The sequence below is a fragment of the Microcebus murinus genome, chromosome 14, assembly GCF_040939455.1.
Source record: "Microcebus murinus isolate Inina chromosome 14, M.murinus_Inina_mat1.0, whole genome shotgun sequence".
Taxonomy (NCBI): domain Eukaryota; kingdom Metazoa; phylum Chordata; class Mammalia; order Primates; family Cheirogaleidae; genus Microcebus; species Microcebus murinus.
In genome coordinates, this window is record NC_134117.1 from 54,014,033 (window position 1) to 54,037,520 (window position 23,488).

The 23,488-nt window shown below is 57.1% G+C and overlaps 1 protein-coding gene across 2 annotated transcripts; it reads right to left on the reverse strand.

Annotated features, from left to right (window-relative positions):
* Positions 1 to 1,124: 1,124 nt before the first annotated feature.
* VSIR (V-set immunoregulatory receptor) lies at positions 1,125 to 22,999 on the reverse strand. Of its 2 annotated transcripts, XM_076010081.1 has the most exons (8): positions 22,787 to 22,999; positions 11,947 to 12,263; positions 11,835 to 11,853; positions 11,115 to 11,171; positions 5,266 to 5,373; positions 2,858 to 2,885; positions 1,437 to 1,630; positions 1,125 to 1,262 (listed from the first exon to the last, which is right to left on the reverse strand). In XM_076010081.1, the coding sequence occupies exons 1-8, from the start codon at positions 22,866 to 22,868 to the stop codon at positions 1,225 to 1,227; spliced, it is 843 nt and encodes a 280-aa protein (XP_075866196.1). In that variant the 5' UTR covers positions 22,869 to 22,999; the 3' UTR covers positions 1,125 to 1,224. The 2 variants fall into 2 exon arrangements, with proteins under 2 accessions (XP_075866196.1, XP_012618036.1); XM_012762582.3 differs by having other exon boundaries at positions 11,835 to 12,263.
* Positions 23,000 to 23,488: the final 489 nt, after the last annotated feature.

Genomic DNA, 23,488 nt, shown 5'->3' on the forward strand with positions numbered 1-23,488 from the left:
TCCTTCCATGTTTCCAGCCTAGAGTGTGCAGAGACCAGCCCCCTTCTCCCATGCTTTAAAATCCTTCAGTCACAATTCCACAAAGGACTCCACTTGTATACATGTATAAAAACAAATCCAGGTCATGCCGGATACAGGATATGGGAACACGCCCACCTGGCTCCTACCCAGGCCAGGCACAGATTGTCCGGAATGGAAGGCCAAAGGCAGGGGTGGGGAGGCCTTGGGCACTTCGGAAGCAGAGTGGGGGTTTGAGCCCAGCTCTTACAGTCTATCCACAGGGTTTACACCTGTTGCCCCATGTAGTTTTTAATAGCACCCCCCTTTCACACTCAGAAGTGTCCTGGTGTGGACAAGACGTTATGTGGCACCCTTGCTATGGCCCACGCTAAGCAGTGGGAGTCAAGGATGGGGAGGGCGGGAGGGGGAGCCCCTCCACTCACCTTCCCAGCAGGCCCTGCCCGCCTGCCCTCACCGCTGCTTGCGGTGGGTGGTGCAACCTCTGGCCTGGCCGCGGATTGCCCAAGACGCCAATTGGCTCACAGTGGCCACTGTGCCCCAGTATGTACTTCCTGTTCTGGGGGCCTCTGGCCACTGAACTCTGGGGACTAGAATGCAGGCAGTGGGAGCCCCAGATGGGCTTAATGTGTTGATAGGTCTTCAGAGAAACTGCTGGTAGGAGGCAGCTGGGGACAGCTCCGATGGCGGGTGCAGGCCCAGGCACACAGGCCCAGCCCCAGTGCCCCCATGGGGGCAAAGAGTAGGTCTGACAGATGAGGAGCCTTGGGCGACATGGGGGAGCCAGGTCACCACAGCGGGGAAGAGTCCCTCCACATCTTGCCCTGAGCCTCGGGCCTAGGAGGGTGGCACCGCTAGTCCTATGGAAGCTGCCAGGTCCCGAGGCTCATGGAGAGAGGCTGCTGCCGAGCTGGAGGTTCGGAGTCTTTTTAGGATGTAGGTCATTTGGCGTCTGTAGCTGGTGAATTTCAGGTCTCTAGCAGGGAATCCCAGCACCCCAGCATCCTTGGGGCAGGGGCCAAGCCGTCCAGCATCTGCCCCTGCCCACTTGTAGCACCCAGAGGGCATCAGGGCTGTCGCAGTCTGGACTCAGAGCAGGAGGGACGGAGCCAGGGACAAGGCCAAGGAGGCCACTGAGAGGGCCAGGCCTGGCTCAAATACACCTGCCCCAGACCAGCCACAACTGCACACTGTCCCCTAGCTGGTCTAGACGATGTCAAAGTTTGGGGAGTCAGGGACAGGCTCTGCAAAAGAAAGGAGAAGCAAAGTGAAAGGGGACTTCTCTGTCCCTCACCCCCACCCCACACCCTGAGGCTGTGAGGACTCCCCAGGGAGGCTGGGGAGTGAGGCTGATGCTCTGTAAGGCCATGGGGTCATGACCTTGCAGGGCACGGTGCTGAGGGTCAGGAAATGCTTACCCAGGGATGGGAAAAAGACGTCCCCCTGGCCTGGAGGAGACAGCGGTGTGCTGGGCTCGGATAGCAGGTGCCGCCCGGACTCAGAAGGCTGCCGCTGGGCCATGTAGGACAGTGGGGGCCTGGGCTTGGCCTCGGGCATCCCCTGGGAGGGTGCAGAGGCCTCAAAGCCAGGGTTTTCAATCCCTTGAGTGTTGCTGCCACAGAATCAGAATAGAAGGTCATCTGTGCTGCCCTCCCTGCCTCCAGCTCTCCTCCCCTCCCCTCCCCTCCCCTACCCTACCCTCTCATCCCCTCCCCTCCCTTCCCCTCTCATCCCCTCCTCTCCTCCCCTCCCATCCCCTCCCCTCTCATCCCCTCCTCTCCTCCCCTCCTATCCCCTCCCCTCCCCTCCCCTCTCATCCCCTCCTCTCCTCCCCTCCCACCCCCAGCCTCCCCAGCCCCAAGCCTCAGGGCCTGCCCAGCAAGCAGGGAGGAGCCAGGCCTGCTGAGAAAAGGCCTCGGCCCCGCTTTTCACCCGCCCAGAGCTAGAGTGCCCAGAGCTGAGGCCGTGAGGCTGCCTCAAAACTGACCGCAGTGCCTTCATGCAGTCTCACCACTAGCCCTAGCCGCCTGGAAGCCTGGGATCAAAGGTACTTTCAGGACACCAGCCTTAGGAGTTTAGGGACAAGTTTCTCTTTAGTAAGTAGAGTTAATGGCATGAGAATTAAATGTCCCAAAGCTTGTCCTGAGCTGAGGAGAGGGGTTCTCTTTTCTTCCCAGTTGGAAGTAGGATAACCTCTGAAGACCCCTCCAGCTCTGAGAGTCTAGCAGGACTGCTGACAGGACTTCCTTTGACCTGTCTTGAAAATCATCCCTTCAAACGCCCAGAGGAGCTCTGGGTTTGGTGTTGCAGATGCTGGGGCCAAGTCCCTGAGTGGGGCTCGTCCCCTGAGCACGTCCTCTGGACCAGGCTGCGTGCCACCTCCCTGTCCACTCCATCCTGGCCTGCTGCCCCCTCTGGGTCTCTTCAGCCTCTGCCCTGGTGGCCTGCAGCAGCCTGGCAGCTTCTCCTACGGTGCCCTGCTGGGAGGAGCCACGGCTCCCAGGTTGGGGCTGGGCCTGGGCCCTCTGGCCTCCTTTGTGTGTGTCAGTGTCTGCCCCAGGTCCACTGCTTCCTCCCCGTCCCCATCCTAGCCCAGGCTGCCCCCTGAGGCCCAAAGGAGGGTGCGTGGCACATCTCGGCAGAATCAGAGCTCAGCCGCTGGGTGAGGGGTGGCGGGAGAACAGCCACCAGCACAGATGTGTGGGCTGCAGCAGCAGATGGCAGGCGCTCCTCTGGCCAGCTGTGCTAGGCAGCTGAACACGGGCCCTGTGCACAGAAACTCCTCCTCCCTGCCAGCTGGCCCTGGTGCGTGTTCTCAAGAAGGTCTCCGTGGCCTTACCTGTCCATCCGCACCAGTTCCTGGGCACCTAGGGACAGACAGAGAAGCTGGTCACAGGAGGGAGGGCCTCCCCAGGCAACATCCCTGCCCCTGTTGGAAGATGCCACTCGGGGAGTGGCAGCCAAGCTCAGGCAGGCCCCGCTCAGCCCTGGACCCCACCTGTGTTCACGTGGGAGCCCGTCTGGAGGCGCTCTGCACGTCTGTCCAGCAGGTGGGGTCTCAGCGGCCCATTTTGACCATTGATAAATGAAACTGTCTGCATTTTCCACATAGGATGTAGGACAACATTTGCCACCAGGAAACCAATGGCAGCCAGTGCTTTGTCCTGTGGCTTGACGTACACAGTGCCAGATCTTCAGGATTTCATTAACTATATCAGCCAAAGCCTGGGCTCCTGAATTTGCTAACTGTGCTGTTTCCTGTTTGGACATTTGCCACATTGTGGTCTTTAGCTATGACTTACAGGGTGGGAGGGTGCAGGGTCAGCTCCTAATTAGAGGGTTCCAGGTCTTCTCTGCCCTACCCCCATGTTGTTGTGGCATGAGAGAGACATCTCTCAGGGGAACCTTAGGGGGTCTGAGCACCTGATCACTTCCCAGCCATTCTGCCCACCTTCTGCTGCCCCCTCCAGCTGCTGCCACCTTGCCCCACTCTTGGGGCTCCCCACTCCCCAAACTGGCCACCAGCTAGACACAGTGGCCCCAACTTCCCTCTTTCTTGCAGCACCCCGTCTACTCCCACAGGTCCTTCTCCTTTCAAGGAGTTGCCAGTGATGATGAGGAAACAGGCGGGGAGGGAGGGGAGCACAAACACGGGGAAGTGACGCGAAAGTTCCTGAAACCTACTAGGGTCATGGCTACTTTGCAGGGCAACCCCTATGGGCCAGGCTACCTGTAGGTGTGCAACAAGTACTCCCGTGTCCCACCTGCTCCACCATGCTCTGGGGTAAGGACTGTTGGTTCCATTTTAGAGCTGGGGAAACTGAGGCTCGATCTAAAGCTGGCCACCTGCTGGCCTCTCCAGCAAACTGCCCTCCTCAGGGCTTCTAGCCATGTGGCTCATCCCTGGGCAGGCCGTCCAGGCCAGCTTCCCGCCTGGAGCACACCAGCGCACACTCCCCCTGCCTGGCTGCCCCCTGGGTCCTCTACTGTTCCAACCCTACCCCACCCCTGCCTCAGGCATTCCCGTAGTGCGGTTGTGGTGGGTTTGTGAGAGGAACCTGGGAGTCCTGAACATAAGGGTGAGGTGGCCACAGCCCCGAGGGACCTGCTGTGGGGTTCCAGGTCGGCCCCTAGGAATGAGGGGAGGGAGGGGTGTCAAGTTGTTAGGGCCCGGCCACAGGAAATCAGATGCGAACCAAAAGCCACCAAAAGCCACTGGTGACAGTAGTCCTCCCTCAGTTACCTTCTGCAACCTGGTGGAGGGGAAGAGACCAGGGACAGGGGACAGGGGCAAAGGACTTGCTCCCGGGGGACTCAGACTGACCAAGGCTCACGGTCAGAGTTAGGGAACAGGCAAGTGGCACTGTCACCATGGGGGGGGGGGGAGAATGGCATTTGTGGCCATGACTTGAAGCCCAGCCCCACCATTCAGTCACTATGTGCTTTCTTAGGCAAGTTCCTTAGCCTCTGTGGGGCCTCAGTTTGCTCATCTGTAAAATGGGGACAACGGTAGTACCAAATTCTTGGAGTTGTGATGAGGAATGCAGGAGGGAATGTGTATGACAAGCTTGGCAAAGTGCCCGGTACAGCACTCCTATCAGTCAGGGGTTGTCGGCTATAGCACTCATGCTGATGAAGTTTCATTATAGGGTGGAATTATGTTCCCTGGAAAGAGCATGAGTTGAAGGCTCGGAGGTCATGTCCCAGCTCTGCCTCTTGCTCAGTTATGTCACGTTCAGTTAGTTGCTTAACCCTGCCAATGTTGGGCTTCTCCTCTGCACAAGGAAAGGGTTGAACCAAGCCATCTCTAAGGCCTCTCCCACTTCTGATGTTCCAAGGGTCACTTTTGTCCCAACTGTTGCTATTAATTACAAAATGAGCCTACCCGTACCTTAAAGCAGATTCGCAAAGGTTCTCTGAGTGGCAGCATTTCTATAGACCAATTTGAGCTACTCCATGGGATTATTCACTCACTCACAGATATTTACTAAGTGCCAAGCCAGCACGGCCGGAGAGTCAAAGGTGCTGGGGGCACTCAGACCCCAGGAATGGCACGCCTGGTTCCCTTCCCTTCCCTGGGCCGCTGAGCCCAGACCCTTGCAGGGAGGGTGGCAGCTGCCGTCTCTCCAGGGGAGAGGAACTGCGCCTGCCTGTGTCTTTGCTAATCCCTGGAGCTGAGCTGGGGGCTGGGGCAGGTCACGCACACCCCACACCCTCCCCCGCACCCCGCGCGGGCAGGGTACTCACGGCGGTTGGAGGCCGCCTGCCTTTGCTTGTAGACCAGGAGCAGGATGAGGGGGAGGCAGAGGATCCCCACGATGCAGGCGCCCGTCGCCAGGGCTGCAGCCGTGATGTCTGCAAGGGCAGAGAGGCAGCCAAGGTGAAGCCCCATCCCCACTGCTCCTCCCCAAGGGGAAACTGAGGCCCAGAGAGGGAAGGCCAGGCAGCAGGGGGACCCACCTTTACCCAGGGCCCCAAAGCCAGACCCTCAGTGGCCTGCGGAAGCATGGAAGATCTGGGGACCTCCTTTCAAAGAGAGCCCTATGCCCACCCCCTTAAGTGGGCCCAGAGCACGCGGAAAGGAGACCTACTGCTGACAGCTGAGGCAGCTCCAGGGAGGAGAGGGACAGAGTCCTCATCCTGGCCCACAAGGGACACCAGAAAAGAGGGATCAGGCCCTCCGCAGACCCCATGCCATAGAGTTCAAGGTCAAAAGAAGCCCAAGTGATGAAAAAGTTTTGGAAATAGATAGCAGTGATGGTTGCACAGCATTGTGAGTGTAATTAATGCTGTAACTGAATTGCACACTTACAATTATTAAAATGGCAAATGTTGTGTTCTATAGGTTATACCATAATAAATAAAAAGCCTCCACTCAACCCAGAGACCCCATAGCTCTGGGGTGAGGCTTCTGGAACCCCCACCTTGTGATCTAACCACACAGGTCATGGGGAAAAAACTTGTGGTGAGAACTAGAGAAACGTGAATCCTAGTCTGACATTTTAAAAACTTTAAACGTATTCAATTATTGGATCTTTCTATCTTTCTATACCAGCACAGCGACCTACCTCACTCTGCTCAGGGTTTAATCACATGGCTCACCCCAAATTTATTGCAACAGGTCCCTACTGGTAGACACGTTTGCTTCTACTTCCAACATAACTAGTAACGGAGCAGTGAACCCCTCGAGCACCCATCTTTGCTCGCTGGGGCGAGGACATCTGCATGCAAATTTCTAGACCTCGAAGCTCCGGGCCAAAAAGCATGTGCGTTTTCTTTTAGGCTATTGCTAAATTGCCCTCCAAAAAGGTTGTACTGCTTCGTAATCCCAACAGCGTGGGGAGGTTTGATTTATTTCAGTCCATCTGCTGACTGCAGAAGTTTAGCTGGGAACAGACGTGCCCTCAGACCACAACCAGCACAAACGCATTTCCTTCCCCATTGTAGCCCTTCCCCGGGCCAGAATATGGGCTGGGATACCTGGTCACAGTGTCAGCTTCGCCCCGGGGAGCTCTGGGAGGTGGACGGGCTGTGGTCGAAATGCTGCCTTTGCACTACGTTTTTGGGAATTAAGGCCATTTTTTGTGCTGCCTTGCGAGCCGATGGTGTAAACAAGTTTTCAGGGGGGTTGTTCACACGCAGAAGAGAACAAACTGTTTTCAGGCACTTTACAAGTACCCGCTGGTGCAGGAACAGTTGCTACGCTAATTACAAAGCCAGTTCCGCTCTGCGTGAGGGCAGGTCCCCTGCAGATCTTAGCCGGGCTGCATTTTGATGTGGAGTAGTGAAGGTAAACGTCTATACCTCAGACGTTTCAGTATTTATTTCGAAACCCCCATCAAAGAGCCTTTTTGTGGACAGCAATCGAGGAGCCAGTTGCAAAGCGCTCTCTTCTCGTCGTCACAGCAGGTCTCCCCTGGACTGTTATTAAGCAACGTTCTGCGAGGTTCGCCAGGTGCTCACGGCTCCCTGCTCCCTGCCTGTCTTGGGGGCTTGGCCAGACCTCCCTGCCTCTCTCTTGTCCCCAGATGGAGATTCCTCCCTCTGTGGCCCCCTCCAGGGGACCAGGACTTGGTTTCACTTCGAGAGCCTGAGCTTCTGTACAGCCTGGGCTGAGAGTTGAGGCTGGGACAGGGGAGCAGAGGTTTGGCGTCAAGTCTGCCCTCTGAAGCCACGGGCACCTCTGCAGAGCCGAGCCTCACCGCGGTTCCCCACCCCTTGCCCCAAGCATGGCCAGAGCCTGGGCTGGCACCCACTGGCATGGGGGAATAATGGCTTGGTCACCGTCCAGAGCCAGGCTTATCCTGGGAAGGTGATCAGGCGTTGGCAGAGGCAGCTGCCAACCCCGCACTGAGGAGCGTGCCAGGCCCTTACGGGGCAGGGTGGGATGGGAGGGCCCAGGCTACTCCGTCGTTGCCCGGGGCCTGCCAGGTACCCTGTGGGCATATGTGGAGGAGGGAGTTTGGCTGCGAGGGCAGGGCTGCCTGCTTTCCCAGAGCGGAGGCAGGTGAGAGCATCTCCCCAGGCCTGCTGCGCTGGGGAGATGAGCTGCCCAGCCCCCTTCCCTGGGCTCAGTGAAAAACCACAGCCCCTTGGCAATGCAGCAGGTTTTGGGGCACCAACTCCCCCAGTCTCATCCTCTGTTACCTACCCCGCCTCAGGCTGACTTGGACTTTCATGTCATTTCATAGTCCAGTTACTCTCCTACTTCCCAAGGATAACATTAAGAGGCTTGGGCGGAACTTAGAGAAGGAAAACTCAAAGAACGCCTTGGCTAGCGGCATCATTAAACGGATTGGGCACCATGGCTGACTGCAGAGCACCTGTCGGAGGGGACAGGAGTTGAGGCCTTTCCAAAGGCCCCAACTAAGAATAGTGGACAGCAACACCCAGCGGCCAGCCCTGGGCCCACTAAGCACAGGGACATGAGCCACCAGGCAAGTATTTCTAAAACTATTACAAAACAGGACCATGTCCACAGTCTGCTCCCATCCACTTGCCATCTTGTCTTGTCACAAGGGGAATGGATGAGTTGGCTTGGAAAGTCAGGCCTAGAATTGTGCAGCCAGAAGAAATAACAGCCAACACTCACACGGCCTGCACTCTGTGCCAGGCGTGGTCCTTGGCGCTTGGCATAAGTACCTCATTTTAGGCTCATAACAAGCCTAGAAAATAAGTACTTATAGTGATCCCCATTTTACATATAAGAAAACGAAGGCACGGAGGGGTTACCAGCTTGGCGGATTTCAGACTGTGCTGCTAACCACTCCACTACACGGCCTTCACTAGAATGGACTCAAGTGCAACTGTGGCCCACAGAGTACTTTTTTTTTCAGTTGCCAACATTCTATAATTGAGAGAGTTCACACAAAATCTGGCTTCTGGCTTTGCTTGAAGATTTAGTGGTCCTGGAAACCCTGGGCCCCATGGTGACACAGCGGGTGGCAGTGCCCTTACTCACCACCGTCCCCACCCCGCCCTACTGTTTATTCACCAGCTTAGGCCCCTCGGACGGACGTGAGAGTTTTTGATCCCTGATTGAGCCCTTGGATAACACTGAATGCCCCCTGTTAGAAGGGAGGGGACACGCCTGCTCCTATTCTCAGCAGGGAAATGGCACCCAGAGGAGGCACGTGCTGTCCAAAGACCCCACTCCCTAACCCCCTCCCAAAAGTACATCCGAGTCTCTCCTCCTGTGGGACCGTGTCTGCCGCAATGCCAAGTCCCCAGACTGCTAGCAACAAGAATGTGGAAGGGAACTTGAGAAGTCACAGAAGCCATCCCCAGGCTGGGTGTGGTGACTCACGCCTGTAATCCTACCTCTATGGGAGGCCTAGGCAGGCAGATTGCTCGAGGTCAGGAGTTCGAAACCAGCCTGAGCAAGAGCGAGACCCTGTCTCTACTATAAATAGAAAGAAATTAATTGGCCAACTAATATATATAGAGAAAAACTTAGCCTGTAGTCCCAGCTACTCGGGAGGCTGAGGCAGCAGGATTGCTTGAGCCCAGGAGTTTGAGGTTGCTGTGAGCTAGGCTGACGCCACGGCACTCACTCTAGCCTGGGCAACAAAGTGAGACTCTGTCTAAAAAAAAAAAAAGAAGCCATACCCTGACCTCGACTGCGGGGACAGAAGCAAGCATGTCCCTTTGGTCCTCAAGCAGCCAATCAATCCACTGTAGAGAAAGACTTAGCATGCCTGATACATGTAGAGAGAGGGGGATACAAACGTCAACACCTAAGGGCAGAGCTGCCCGGCAGAGGGAGCCTGGCCCACTCTTGACAACCAAGTTCAAGGTTTCTGATCACCCTGGGCTCTTACCAGCCGAGGGTGACTCCTGGAATTCCCCAGGGGCTTTCTTTCCCCTGAATTCCAGCAGCTGCTGCTCTAGAGTCTGGATCAGGAGAGGTGAACTACAGCTCTACTCCCTCTCCGTTTTGCCCCTGGTCTCCCTAGTATCTCCCTCTTGTCTCTTATCTCTAGACATGTCTTGTCTCTGTCCCCGAGACTGGACACATATGGCTAATTTTCAGGAGGCTGGTGCTCACGGGGGGAGGCAGCACAGTGCTCAGGCAGGTGTGCGCACAGATTTAGGCGTTCTGGCTCTGAGAGACCAGGAGCAAGTCCGGTCACCTGCCGAACCTTGGTTTCCCCACCTTGTGACATGGGGGTGGTGGCAGAGGGGACGGCCCCTCAGGGCCTTGCAGCCCTGCGAGAGCTCATGGAGGAAGCTGTGGGCCTGGGCTGGCTGCTCAGAGTGGAAGGGCCTTGGGGAAGTGAGCGTCGCCGGGTTGGCTGCCCTGTCCCGTACACAGGCATGCGCGTGTGCACACAGTCACGAACCCGCTGCGTGGGAAGGAAGGGGCTGCTCTGAGGCCCCTCTCCACCCGCCACAGGGAGCCACCCGGAGAGGAAGTGAGGACAGTGGCGGTGGCTGGGTGAGGCGACACCTGGCTCTGCAGTGTGCAGGGAGAGGGGCCTGAACCAAAGGCTTTCTTAGTCCCATGTGGTGGCTCAGACCAAAACGCACATTCTTATTTTGCTCCTGGCCAGTCTGTCTGTTGGTCAGAAAAAGCAGTAGTGTGAGTGAAGTCGCCATGGCCTGTGAGCTTGGCTGGGGGCTGCAGTTCAGCTGCCCCGCTTCTGGCTTAGGCTCTTGTGCATGTCCTTCTGGACACTTCTGCATCCCCGGGGCCTCAGCAGGGGCTGGTGCACACCAGATGCCTGGCACAGCCCAGGTGGGTGGAGGGATGTGGGAGCCACGACCACTTCCTCTCAGAAGAGGGAGGTGTCCCTAGGACCGAGTGCCCGGGCACCCTCTGAGCAGTGCCCCTTGCCCTGTAGGGCACCTCTCTGGGCAAATGCCAGGGGCCTGGCTGCACCCGCTGCGCTGCACACCCAGTCCTCTCCTGTCCCCTCCCCCAGGCTGGGAAGAAGGTAAGTGAGCAGAGCTAAGCAGGCTGCCACCAAATCCCAGCTGTGCTGCTCTCGGCGGTGCGAGTTTGGGCAAGCTGTGCCATCTCTCTGGGCCTCTGTTTCGCAGAGAGAAGACGGTGACGCCTGCCTCGTGGAGCTCTTATAAGAATCCCGTAAGACAGTAATACTTAAAAGGCTTTCGCACAATGCCTGACACCCAGTAGGAGCTCAGGAAAGGTAGTTCTCTTCCCCTTCCTGAGCCTGCCCCTCCTCCTTACCCCACACACAACACGGAAACTTTAAGTAGTTGAACCCTAAGGCAAGAGGACTCCCACAGTCCCCCAACCTTCCCCGGTTGCAGAGGGCAGCACTCAGCAACAAGTGCCACCCAGTACCTGCCACGGGGCCCTTCCCCTGGCCAGCAAGCACTGCCAGGGTGCAGCCCCTGCAGGGAGTCGGGAGCAGGGACTCCAGAGCCAGGTGGAGGAGGAATGGGTTTTGGCGTCTGCAGCAAGGAGGAAGCAAAAGGGACGGACAGCAGAGGAGGAGAACGGGGCCCAGGGCCTTGGGGTGATGAGGCCAGAGTTCAGAACAGGGTCTGGGTCCAGGATGAGGACCCAGAAGGAGGAGAGGACAGAGGAGAGCAGAAAGCCCAGCAGGGGCAAGAGGGCGGTCCCTTACTTTCACTCTCCTGGGGGGAGGATGGGTACGCGATGCATTTGGATGGTGCATCTTTGCCTGCGGGAGCAAAGAGAAGGGCCGTCAGGGGCGTCAGGCCCAGGAGGCCAGGGAGGCCTGTCCGGGCCGGCGTCCCCCTCCTGTCACAGGTACTCATGCCATCACTCGGCAGTATTGGCCCAGCTGGAGCCTGCACACGTATGCCCACATGCGCGCACACACACACACACACACCCGCGCGGGCATGTTCTCGCCGTGCCTGCTCTCATGCCACCTGCAGGGGCATGTGGATGCCTGCTGGCGCCCACACCTCTACCCGGCCCACTGGCCTTTGCATTCTCTCCCGGACAGACTCACACACACACGTATTCCCTGAAAGCCATACACCATCCAGACTCACACCCCAGGGTGCGTACTGGTCCCACTGTTGCCCATACCTGCCACAGCCATGGTGTCATCATCAGCACAGTCACCCTCCCAGCCCAGGTACGTACAGCCTTGCGCATTAAAAAGTTCCACATACGCCCTCCTTCTCCATCACACCGGCAACCACATGCCCACGCTGCACACGCCCACGCCCTCCCATCTCACACACACACTCTCTGCAGTGCCGGTGTCACCCACACAGCCTTACACGACACCCAGCACAGAGCCACACACAGTCACACCACCAGACACGCAGCCCCACGCACTCCCAGGCCGTCGCATGCAGGACACCCTCACCTGTCTGCACCTGCAGCTCCATGGCCCCGTGGACCCTGTGCTCCGAGTGGTGGTGCCGGATCTCCACCACCAGGCAGCAGTAGAGGCCGCCGTCCAGCGGGGTCAGGCTGCGCATGGTGATGGAGAAGTTGCCGTGGTGGTCGGAGGCCGACTCCAGCCCGTGGCGCTGGGCCAGGTCCTGGCTGGTGTTGGCGGCCTGGTGGCCTCCGTGGTGCAGGTGTAGGTTGTGGAACGTGACGTTGCGGATGGGCTGGCGCTCGGAGCAGGCCTGCACCTCTCCCCGCGAGCTGCGGTACCACGTCTTGTAGAAGGTCACATCATGTCCTTTGGCCACAGGGCCCAAGAGCTTGCAGGTGAGGGTGACGTTCTGCCCCTCGGGACACACGTACAGGGAATACGGCGTGGCGACCTTGAAGGCTGCCACCAGACCTGCTCAGAAAGAGGAGAGCCCGTCACCTGCCTGAGCCAGCACTACTCCCTGGTGCCCCCAGAGCGGGGAAGAACCTCGGCCTCAGCCACTCCCCAGCCGCAGGCCAGGGTGAGTCAGCTGACTTCCCTTAGCCTGGCCTCTCGGTTAGTGCACGAACCCAACTCCATCCCAGGCTGTGTGGGGGGAGCCCAGGAGCTTCCAAACCGAAGGTGCCCCAGACACTCTGAGGCAGTTGACCTGGCCGAGATATGTCCCTCTCCCAGGTAGAGCACGTGCCCTGCTCCCAATCCCCACTGCAGACACGATGGCTGTGCCCAGCGTGGCCCTGGCAGTGCCCAGCCTCCCTGCTCAGCCTCTTGGGTGGGAGACAGGAGAAGGGGCAGAAAGGCTGTTTGGAACAGCAGCTCTTTGTCCTTGGCCACCCTGCTGGGGCCATCGACACCTTCTGCTCCTTCCCACTCCTAAGACTGGCTGCATCCTCCCCTCTCCTCATCAGGGAGCACTAACAGAGCACCTGCACGTGCGGGGCCTGCGCCAGGTGCTGTGTCTCACCTGGGTGCTGAACACAGGGCCTCCCTTTGGGAGCTGACGGCCTAGCTGGGCAGATGAGGTTTGCATTCAGGATAAAGGAACCCCCTGCGCAAAGGCAAACCGGTGGCAGCCTTCAGGGCACTTGGAGGAGGGAGGGAAAAGCCTCATGGGGATGGTCAAGGGACTTCCTGTAGGAGGGAGGGTCTTTGGACTTGATGGACAGATAGGATTGCAACCAGCAGAGAGGGTGCCCTAGGCAAGCTGGTGGGGAAACAAGAAAACCCAAGAAGTCTGAGGGACAGGGACAAGGAATGCACGAAAGGTCATCTCATCCATGCCCCTGCCCCCGATCCAATCCTAGAAACATTTCCTAGTTCTGTTTTTTCCAATAAGCAGATGAATCAACTCCCTGGTCCCCTTTCCCTGCCCCAGCCCTCCAGCATGTAATCATGGTGACCCTCCGAAGACCTGGCTTTTAAAAACAGTACTGGGGCTAGAGGCCCCCTCCTTTCTCTACCTGTGTGTGCCTCAGTTTCCTCACCTGTGCAATGACAAAAATACTGGCTATGACACAGGGTTGTAAGAGGACTGAATGAAGAAAACACGAGAACACAAGATGTGAGCTCTCGTGCCCTCTGCAGACATGTGAGGGGTAGCTATAGTTATTATATGTTGGTGCTATTTTTATCTTAATTGCTATCTCTGGGGCTGCTGCAGGTCGGCAGACAGCAAGGGAGGGTTTGGAAGTGTGTACAGAAGCCAATCTGATACGTCCTGTTCACTGCCCCAGCCAGGGACATCACCTGGAACCAAGAGGATGCCACATCCTCCTCCAGACACCCCTGCCCTGCCCTCAGAGCCCAGGACCCTTGATGGCAGGCTGGGACCCAGCAAAAGGGCAGAAGCCTTGCCCAGTCTAGAGGGAGGCAGCCTGGTGGGGCTTTCGGAGTTGGCCTGTCTACACTGGAGACTGGAGTCTAGTAGCCCTGAGTCACTTAGACGCTGGGCCTCAGACTATCCATTGTAAAACAGAAAGGAAAACATCCACCTGGCAGAGTTGGGGCTTACATGAAGTGTTCTGAAAGTGCCTTGCGAGTCGTGGGTGCTTGAAACGCGGGAGCTAGTAGTTGGCTAATTCCTTTAGCAATTCAAGAAACGTTTCCTGGGAGTGAAGACCACCATGGAATGGAGAAGCCAGCTTCAAACTCTTTTTTGCTAAGGTTTGAATGACTGACAACAGCTTGTGATCCAATCCTGGAGTACTCATGCATTTAAAAGAGAGTCCCAGGAGGGAGCGAAGCCATGTCCCCAAAGAGTATGTCTGCAGGAGTGGAGATTTAGGCCCTAGAAGGTAAGGAAGACAGGCACACACCAGACCTCTCCCTCGCTCTGCCCACATAGGAGAGCGAGCCATGTCTGGGAGCTCCAGATCTTTGGAAAGTCATTGCCAAGGTGAACAGAGACTTCAGAACTTCTTTGGCAAGATACTGGTCCCTTTTTTGGACAGCAACACAGAGGCCCAGAAAAGGAAAGTAGTTTGACTGAAGTTCCAGAGGGTATGAATTCAGAACCTAGAGCATAGGAAACTTCAGGTAAAGCAGGATCTAGTTAGAACCGTAATAATAAGAAGAAATACGGTGTGCGGAGGGCTTATGGGCATATCTAACAACCCTACAAAGTATTGTTTTTATTCCCATTTCACTGATGAGGAAACTAAGGCACAGAGAAGTTATGTAACTAACTTACGATCATACAGCAAGTCTGTGCTAGAGCCAGAATTAAACCCAGGCGCTTAGACCCTATACTGAAGAAAAAAAACTTCAGAAACTGAGGCTGGGCACAGTGGCTCACACCTGTGATCCCAGCGCTATGGGAGACCAAGGTAGGAGGATCGCTTGAGCTTCAAATTCAAGGTTACAGTGGACTAAGATCGGGCCACTGCACTCAAACCTAGGCAACAGAGCAAGACCCTGTCTCTTTAAAAAAAAAAAAAAAAAAAAGTTCAGAAACTGGAAGCCCAGAGCTACCTCCAGCCTGTAGGCATATTTTATTTGACCTTCAAAGTATTTGTAACTTTTTTTGAAATTGCAACATTTAAAAAATTGGAATTTGATATGAAAATTCTGACTTTTATCTTCTCCTTAAAAATAAGCAGATAACACTAACCCAGCTTTTCCCAGGAGGCAGCTGTCCGCTGGAGCCTCCCGGTTAGATGGGCACCTGCACTCCAGCTGCGGCCCCCACCACTCTGTGATGTCTCCACGTGGCCTGTTTCAGTCTCACCATAGTTGCTCAGTCCCGTGGACATTTGAGTCTGAGCTGCATGGGTGTGGCTCCTTGGGCTAGCCGGGCGGGACTCCACTGCCCAAGCCCGCCATCCTATAGATGTGACCCTCGGGCTCAGACAGGAGATGACCCACCCGAGGTCCCCAGTGGAAGCCTGCAGAGCAGGGACTAACCAGCTCTCCTCTGACTGCTAACCTGCGCACTTGCTTTTGTCCGTGCCAGCCTGGACTCCCCCTCACGCCCTTGCGTGGGGTGGGCGTGGCTGCAAGACTGTGGCTATGCCAGAACACGGAGGTGGGGAGTACCTAGGGAAGGGGCTCTCCCACACACCCCCAGAAGAACCAAAACCCACCCAAAGAGTGGACCCTGGCGTGACCTCCGCCTTGTGCTGCCCCTTTGCCCGGCAGGCCACGTGGCAGCGCCTGCCAGCACCTCTCCCAGCTGCCACTCCTGTCTCCCAGGGCTCAGGCGGAATTCAGCTCCAGCACACACGCTTGGAGGCTGTCGGGAGGGCTGGCTTGGCAGAGGTGGGGCTGTAGGCCCCAGAGAAGGGTGGTGAAGAAGGCAGGCAGAGGAGAGGTGGAGGCAGAAGCAGGAAGTGGAGCCCAAAGCTGACCTGGGTTGGGTGGGGACCCACAAGTGGACAGAGGTGTGGATGGGGTGAGGCTGAGATGTGGTTGAGGTGGGGCTAGCTTGGTGGGCGGGCTGGGTGTCCCCATGAACAAGGAAGCGGGGCAGGGTGCCAGGCTGAGAGCCCTCAGGGTCCAAGCAGTGGTGTTGATGACCCAGGATTGACAGCAGTGGGGCCTTCAACCCTGCAGGTAGTTTCCTTGAAACCCAAGGGCAACACAGAAGTAGAGTGCCAGGAATGGGGACAGGGGGCATTGCTCAATGCCCAACACCTCCCCGCCACAGACACACAGGCCACCCACCCCACAGGTCCCAAAAGGACCTCTTCCCCTTTTAGAAAAAAGGAGAAGCTGCACTGGGATTCAGGTTTGGGGGGGCAGGGGAGAATGTTCCTTTCCAAGCAAAAGGGCTAGACAGAAGTGGGCCAAGAGTCTACAGGGTTTGTCTTGGGGGAGGGTGGGAGAGCCAGAAAACATCCTGTTTGTTGTGTCTGAGACTCCTGCCAGGACAAGGCCCAGAGCAGCCTGTCCTTGGGAGGACCAGCAAGGGCATGGTGCTGGGGAAAACAGCACACAGGCATGCAAAAGGCCAGTGTATGCCCCTGTGCAAGGCCCAGCTGGAATTATAATTATTTATTGGGAGGATGTTGCTCATTGTCAGGAGCTGATCCTTTCGGACACCTGGGTCATTGTCAGAGACCGGGGAAACTGGGTGGGGAGGAAGGCCCCTGGCTCCAGGGTGGTAGGGAACATGTGAGACAGGAAAACGACTGGGGCCCTAGGCCAGGCGGGAGCCACCCAGTCACCATGCTGCTCTAGGGCCCAGCGCCCTCCGCCGCCCCACTGGGTACGGAGGCAAGGGTTGCAAGAGAAAGAATGCTGTAAGCCTGGGAAATGTCAGGTCTCAGGATTAAAACTCTGGCCTGGGCAGCAAGATCCCTGGGCCCAGTGCCCACTTAGCTGTGCCTTGCTATGTGCCCTTGGGCAGTCCCCACCCTTCTCTGGGCCTCCCCTTCTTCATCTTAACCTGAGAGATGCCCCAAGTTCCCAGGCCCCCTGCAGCTCTGAAGTCCTGTGGACTTATGACCACTTATTCTGTGTTAGGCACTTGCTAAGCACTTTTTTTTTCTTTCTTTTTTATTTTTTTGAGATAGCAGCTCACTTTGTTTCCTGGCCTGGAGTGCAATGGCATGATCATAGTTCACTGCAGCCTAAAACTCCTGGGCTCAAGGTATCCTCCTGCCTCAGCCTCCCAAGTAGCCTGGGACTACAGGTGTGTGCCACAACACCTGGATAATTTTTAAATTTTTTGTAGAAATGAGGTCTTGCTATGTTGCTCAGGCTGGCCTTGAACTCCTGGCCTCAAGCCATCCTCCTGCCCTGGTCTCCCAAAGTATTGAGATCACAGGCATGAGCCACCGCACGGTGGAGCACTTTACACTTGTCTCATTTAATTCTCCTAACTCCCTGACATGGGTATTATCATCCGTTTTAAAGATGAGGAAAGGGGCTCAGAGAAACCAAGCTACTTGCCCAAGGCCAAGCAGCCCTGTGTGGCTGAGCTGAGATCCACACCTTGGACGGGCCAGCACTGCAGACAGGAAGAGCCCCATCCCTCCAAAACCTCCGGGGTCAGATGGGGCTAACACTTCATCCTTCAGCTACTGGGAGATTGAACTGACCCTGAGTTGACCTCTCCGCCCTCCGTGCAACCGTCCTTGCTTTTTCAGACGCAATCTGAAAACAGCATTCTTTCATTCCACAGATATTTACCACGGTCCTAGCAGGAGCCAGGCTCACAGCACAGAGGGACATGTCCTGCTTCCGCCACTTTCTGGCTGTGGCACCCTCAGCCTCTAGAAAAAGTCTCTGTCCCAGAACAGGGGAAAGGAGCTCTTGTTTGGCATCTTCTACTGCAGCTTTTGTGACCCGCCCAGCAAGCCCCTGTGAACCCCTGCGGGTGTGCACGGGATGGGTGTGTGTGGGTGTGGACAGCCCTGTGTGTTTTCCCTGACTGGGCGTGAACTTAGCCCCCAGTCGCCAAGGCAACGAACGCCCCAGCCTTTGGAGGTGGGTCCCCAGCTTAGTTAGTTGGGCCTAGGAGGCCCCACTCAAACAGCTGAACTCTGTCCAGCTGCTAGGGGGGTGCCAAGCACACAGTTATTAATCGCCTGCTGTTGCTGGCCCTGCACTGGATGCCAAAGACCCAGTCCTTGGCTGCACAGAGGATCCCAAAGAGAAATGGGACCAGCTGGTTCCAGCTCCCCACCAGGGTCCATCCGCCAGCATGGTCCTCAGGGGCCGTAGGGAAAGACCAGGCTGTGTCTTTATCAAGATGAAGAGCACAGGGGGAAACAGAGGCAGGGACTGATCAGGACAGAGTTGCCAGCACTAAGAAGGGAGGTGCCCCGGGGCAAAGGCTGAGGGCCTGAAGCCAGCAAGTCTGCCCGTGGGCCTCTCCAGCCCACGAGGACAAAGGGCATCTCAGATGTGTTTATTGATACCTGCCCCTGCAGGAAGTGTCCATTCACATCAGACCAGGGAGGCCGGGAAGGGGAAGCCAGGCTCTATTGGAGGAAGCCGCATTTCCAGCACCTTGGGAAAGCATCCATGCATCCGGGGCTGGAGGCTGGAGGCCAGTGCGCTCCCCGGGAGGGCCTGGGCAGCTGGCCAGAGGCCCTTACCGGTGGACGCTTCTCCGGATGACCCTCCCAGAAGCGCCAGGCCCTCCCCGAGAAGGCCTGTGTATGGCCCAGGCCGCCAGCTCCAGCCAGCTGCCCTCCTGACCTCGTGCTGCCAAGACTTGCTAAGGCTCAGATTCAGGGCTTTCTGTCCTCTGCCATCAGGACAGGAGGATCGCTGGTACTAACAGTAGCGGGGTCACTACTTTGTGCTGACATCCTTCTGAGCACTTTTACGTGGATTTGTTACCTAATTAATCCTCCCACAGGTACTCATATCACCTGCGTTCTACAGGTGAGGAACCTGACGCACAGGGAGGTTAAGTAGCTTGCCAAGAGTCTCACAATCAGTAAGTGATGGTGCCAGGATCTGAACCCAGGCAGTTAGTTCCTGGGGGCCTGGTGCCATCTGACTGCTCTCTAGAGACCCGAGGTGGCCAGGGGCTGACTGGAAGCCCCGCCTCCTTCCTGCAGATGGACAGATGGCCTGGCCAATGAGGTGGCCCCAGCTTCCCTGGCTACATCTCTAACATGGGTAGTTTTACTTTTGGTTTTACAACATTAAATAGCGTTGAATCATATATAGAGAAGGTTATTCCCTTTTCAATTCTCTTTCAGTCTTGATTACATCAAAGTGAAAGTCCCAGTTTGATGCCAATATGTCACCAAACCATCTCTCTCTCTCACTTGCTAATCTCATTATTTTATTTTTATTTTATTTTGCAAGGGACAACAGCAGGTTTCAGACTCAGAGACTTCCCCAGGCTAAAGTTTCCAACTAGAATTTAATACCCTTATTTGGTTTTCCTATTACGTATTTTATGGTTTTGTTCTATTTATGGCCAGTGATACTGGCTTTCCACTTAGAGCAGTGATATAAAGTTTCCTTTTAAAATCTACTCACTCAATAAAAAAAGAATAGATTTAAAGCAAAAATAAGTAAATATGATAATAGGCAGACACTGCAGAGATCATAAAGGTGCTAAGTAAACGACTGAAGCTCGGGAAACACCATCATGGAATTACCCTTCAGAAGAGAGAGGTCAGCCTCACTGAGAACATGCCACCCAGCCCGTGCACAGATAAAGGGGAAGTGTGTGTGGTCCCACAGCAAGTGAACAGCAGAGTGAACAGCTGGTCCCCGTGGAAAATAAAATCCAATGTAGAAAGGTTAAAGGAACTCAGCTTGCTTGGTGAGCGGCATAGCAACTTCATTACTGAATTACACGTGGACAAGATGTGAACAGGACAACCTGTGGGCACCTCCGTGGACGTTTCAGACTTATTATAGGTGGCTACACCCAGCCCGAAGTCTGAAGTCTGCACCCAGTCTGAAGCTGCATCCTTCAGACTCCAGGATTTTAGAGCCATCAGCCAATGCCTTCCCATGCCCTGGGCACCACAGGGCCCCGTAGGCAGCAAGGAGCTCCGAGGGGAAGCCAATGGCATGTGGCCCCTGGAAGCCGTGACAATATCACACAGCATTCACAGCAAGCCAGGTGTATGTGAAGTGTTTGTTCATCAGCTCTTCACAGCAGCCCTCTGAGGGAGGTGCTATCATCACCCCCATTTAGAGATGGGGGAACTTGTTCAGGGATGCTGAGAAACTTGCCCAATGTCACAGAGCAGTATGTGGCCAAAAGCCAAACAGCAAAGGGCTGTACAGAAGCCCTGGCATGAAGGGCACACAACCCCAGGTCCCTTGCTTCTCCCATCCCGCACAGCATGCCATCAGGAAGGCTTTGGAAGTGCCAGGACTGCTGCTCAGGGACTGCTGCCCATCGGAAGCCACAGTGCTGATTCCTGGCTTACCCTCCTCTGGTGAGGCCAAACTGACCCTGATCAACCGCTGGCCTAAGGCCTGGGGTCTCAAGCTCAGTGTGTGGGACCCCTTCCTTCCTTCCTTCTGCTCAGGTCTAAGACCCCACACACTGTGTGCATATAGGGTGGTGGCCCCTTTTAGCTTCCCAGCAATGCACACCTTGCCTGGGCCACCCTCCACCTTGTGGAGGTCAGGCCCTGGCAGAACCTCTGCCCTGCTTGGGGGGAAACAGGAGCAACCAGCCCAGCTCAGCGGGAAGCTCCCGGTATTGCTGGCCCCTGGCTGTCCCTGGCATTGGCAGATGTGTCTCGTGCCATGGACTGGCCTCAGGCTATTTTTCTCCACTCCAGGGCCTCTGGGCAGCGGGGTGTGGATTTCCTAAGAGCTGACCATTGCTGCGTCAGAGCCTTGCAGCATTGGGTTACTCAACAGGGTCCTGCAGCCTGGCTCACTGTGAAGGGGAAGGTGGGTCTTCCCTCCCTAGCCTCAGTGTACCCTTATGAGCTTGAAAGTGATACTCCCAGAGTTTGGGACTCCTGAGTCAGCCTGTAAGGACAGGGCAAGGATATTAACCTCCACAAGTCCTGGGAATGCCCAGGGGGAAGAAGAGGCTCTGCCACCCTTGGGGTCTGCTGGGTCCTGGCTCCTTAGGTGCCCCCCTGCACCCATCTCACCCTGAGTCAGGCCCAGGAAAGAGTATCTTCAGTGTTTCCTGGGCTCCTGAACAGCACACTCACCACTACCATTCTCCTCGGTGCTGGCCCAGCCCCAAAAGCTGGAAGAACAGGCCTGTACCTGCCACTCCATCTCACTTTCCCAGGCACAAAGGCTTTGACCTTTAGCAACCCTGCCCAGGGCGACCCAGCACCTCAGCAGTTCCGTGGGCATTCTTCCCAACTCACAGACTCTCCTGGCCTCCCTCGACCAGGCCTCCACCGGCCATCTCCCTAGTTGCACACTGTACTGGGTAGTTGGACGAATGTCTGTCGGTGTGCCTGTGTTACAGTTAAGCGTCCCAGAGCAGTTAAAGCTAGGGGAATGCTCCTGAGAGCACAGCAAGCAGTAATTAGCTCCCTGAGCCGGAGCCAGGAAGGGATGGCCCTTTGGTGCACTAAGTTGTATGAGTAGCCAAGACCTCTGGGAGTGAAAGCTGCTAGGTCTGTAGGCAATAGAGGGTGAGGGGCTTTGCTCGGCTACCAGATACTCCACAAGCTGGATTCTGGTCCTCTAGAACCCAGTTTGCAGAAGGGCTGCTGAACAGAAAACAGCCCCTCTAAGAGGGCAGGAAGGGGGAAAGAAAACACGAAGGGCCTCACGGGGTCACGTGGGGAAGATGAGGCAGGGCAGGTGGCCCATGGAGGGTAGGGTGCTGGTCTTCCTGCCTGCCACTATCCTTCTGGAAGCCATGCCCTGCCATGAGCATGGCCTTGGGGTCCAGACTGCCCCCCGTCCACCCCCACCCCCACTCTCCCCTTCCCTCTGGCTGTCATCTTGGGGTGCCCCTCCTCAGAGGTGCAGGGCCAGCCTCTGAGTGCTGAGCTGACACATTGCCAGCAGATACCCCAGTTTGTTTCTGAGGTGTCTTCCAGGTTTTCCCAGTCTCCTCATCTCCTCCTCATCCATCTCCTTCTCCTCCTCTTCCAGCCCGCCCATTGGGTCCCTCTGCCAAGACCTCTGACTCCTGCGTGACTCATAATTTCCCTGGTCCCTTCCCATAAAGTCTGGTTCCGCAGGCTGCCTGCCGGCCCCCGCTTCCCTGAGATCCAGCCTCTTCGGCTCTGGGCAGTCAAGAACCAGGGCCAGGCAGGGGGTCCCAGGGCCTCTCCCCTCACCCCGGGAGCCCCCATACCATCCGGACACCCTGGACTTTGGAAGGGGAAAGGGGTCCTTCCCTGTGTGGGGCTGGTGTGTTTGAGCTGAGGAAACTGAGTCCAGAGAGACGCTATGAGTTAGGGACCCCAAAGGGGCTCGTGCTGAGCTGGGAGATGTCCTGCGTCCTCCCAGCGTCCCACACTGCTCCCCGAGCCTCAGCCTCGCCAGGGTGGCAGGGACCAGGTGGGCAGTGCTGCCCATGTCTGGGAGTGGACCAGTGCTCACCAAGGGTCAGCCAGAAGTGTCGCCAAGGCACAGCACTGGCTGAGAGGGCAGCACCCCCTGCGATTCCGGAGCCCTAAGGCCAGAGGGGCAGGGCAATGCCGGCTGTCAAAAGCCTGTCACATCCTCTAAAACACACTGGGGCTGCCCTGTCCCTCTCCTGCTCGGGAGAAGCTCTTGTGTCCTGGGCTCTCAGGGCAGGGAAGGGTTGGACAGGCAGTCCTTAGGGGACAGCCTTGCCTGCTGCTTGGGCAGCTGTCAGAGCGTGCGGATGCCCCAGTGCCTAGCTGGGGCACTTGGCAGGGTTGCCACTCTCCCTGCCCAGCGGTCCCAGCAGCCTCCGGGCGGTGGGTGGAGTAGGGTGCACGGTCACAACAAGCTGAGGGGACTCCCAGGAGGCGCCCGTCCTGCGGCCCCCAGCCCGACCTGCCGTCCTTTCTCAGCGTTCTTCCCGGGCGCCCAGCCTCCGGCGACCTTACCTCGGGACGCAGCCAGGAAGAGAGCGAGGAGCAGGGGCCCCCAGCGCCGGCCGCCGGCCTCGGGGGCCGCGGGGACGCCCATGTCGCCGTCGGCGGAGCGGCGTCTGGCGCTGCGGGCAGGAGCGCGGTGCGGGCGCGCAGGGAAACTCCGGGGAGCGGGCGGGACGCGGCCGCGCGGGGACACCTCCCGCGAGTGAGTGCGAGCGACTGAGCGCGGCGGGCGGCCCGGGCGGCCGCTCCAGCCCCGCAGCGCCCCCGGAGGGCCGCAGGGCGCACTGCCTCCCCGAGGCCCGCGGGCGGGGCTTCCCGGCCGGCGTGTCTCCGGCAGGTCCGCCCCACTTGGTCGCCAGTGTAAACCCTTTCTACTGCCCCCCAGTCCGTTCCGGAGAGGATTATCGTTGTGCCGCCTAGAAGTAAATCTGTGTCTAACCTAGCGTGGCGCGGGTTATCCCAGCGTGTATCTGCCTCACCCACCAGCCTTTGAGCGGTCTGGGGACAGGGACTTGGACCCTACCTCCTCCAGCCAGCCCAGGGCTTGGTACGTGGTAGCAGCTCCCAGTTGTGGACTGAGTGAATGAATGAAGGAAGGAAGGAAGGAATGGAATCTGCCTTTGTGAAGAGCTGGCAAGTTGGATCCAGCTTGACAGTAGATGCAGAGCCTGAGACACTCGGCCTGCACGAACAACAGGTGCCGGAGCACAC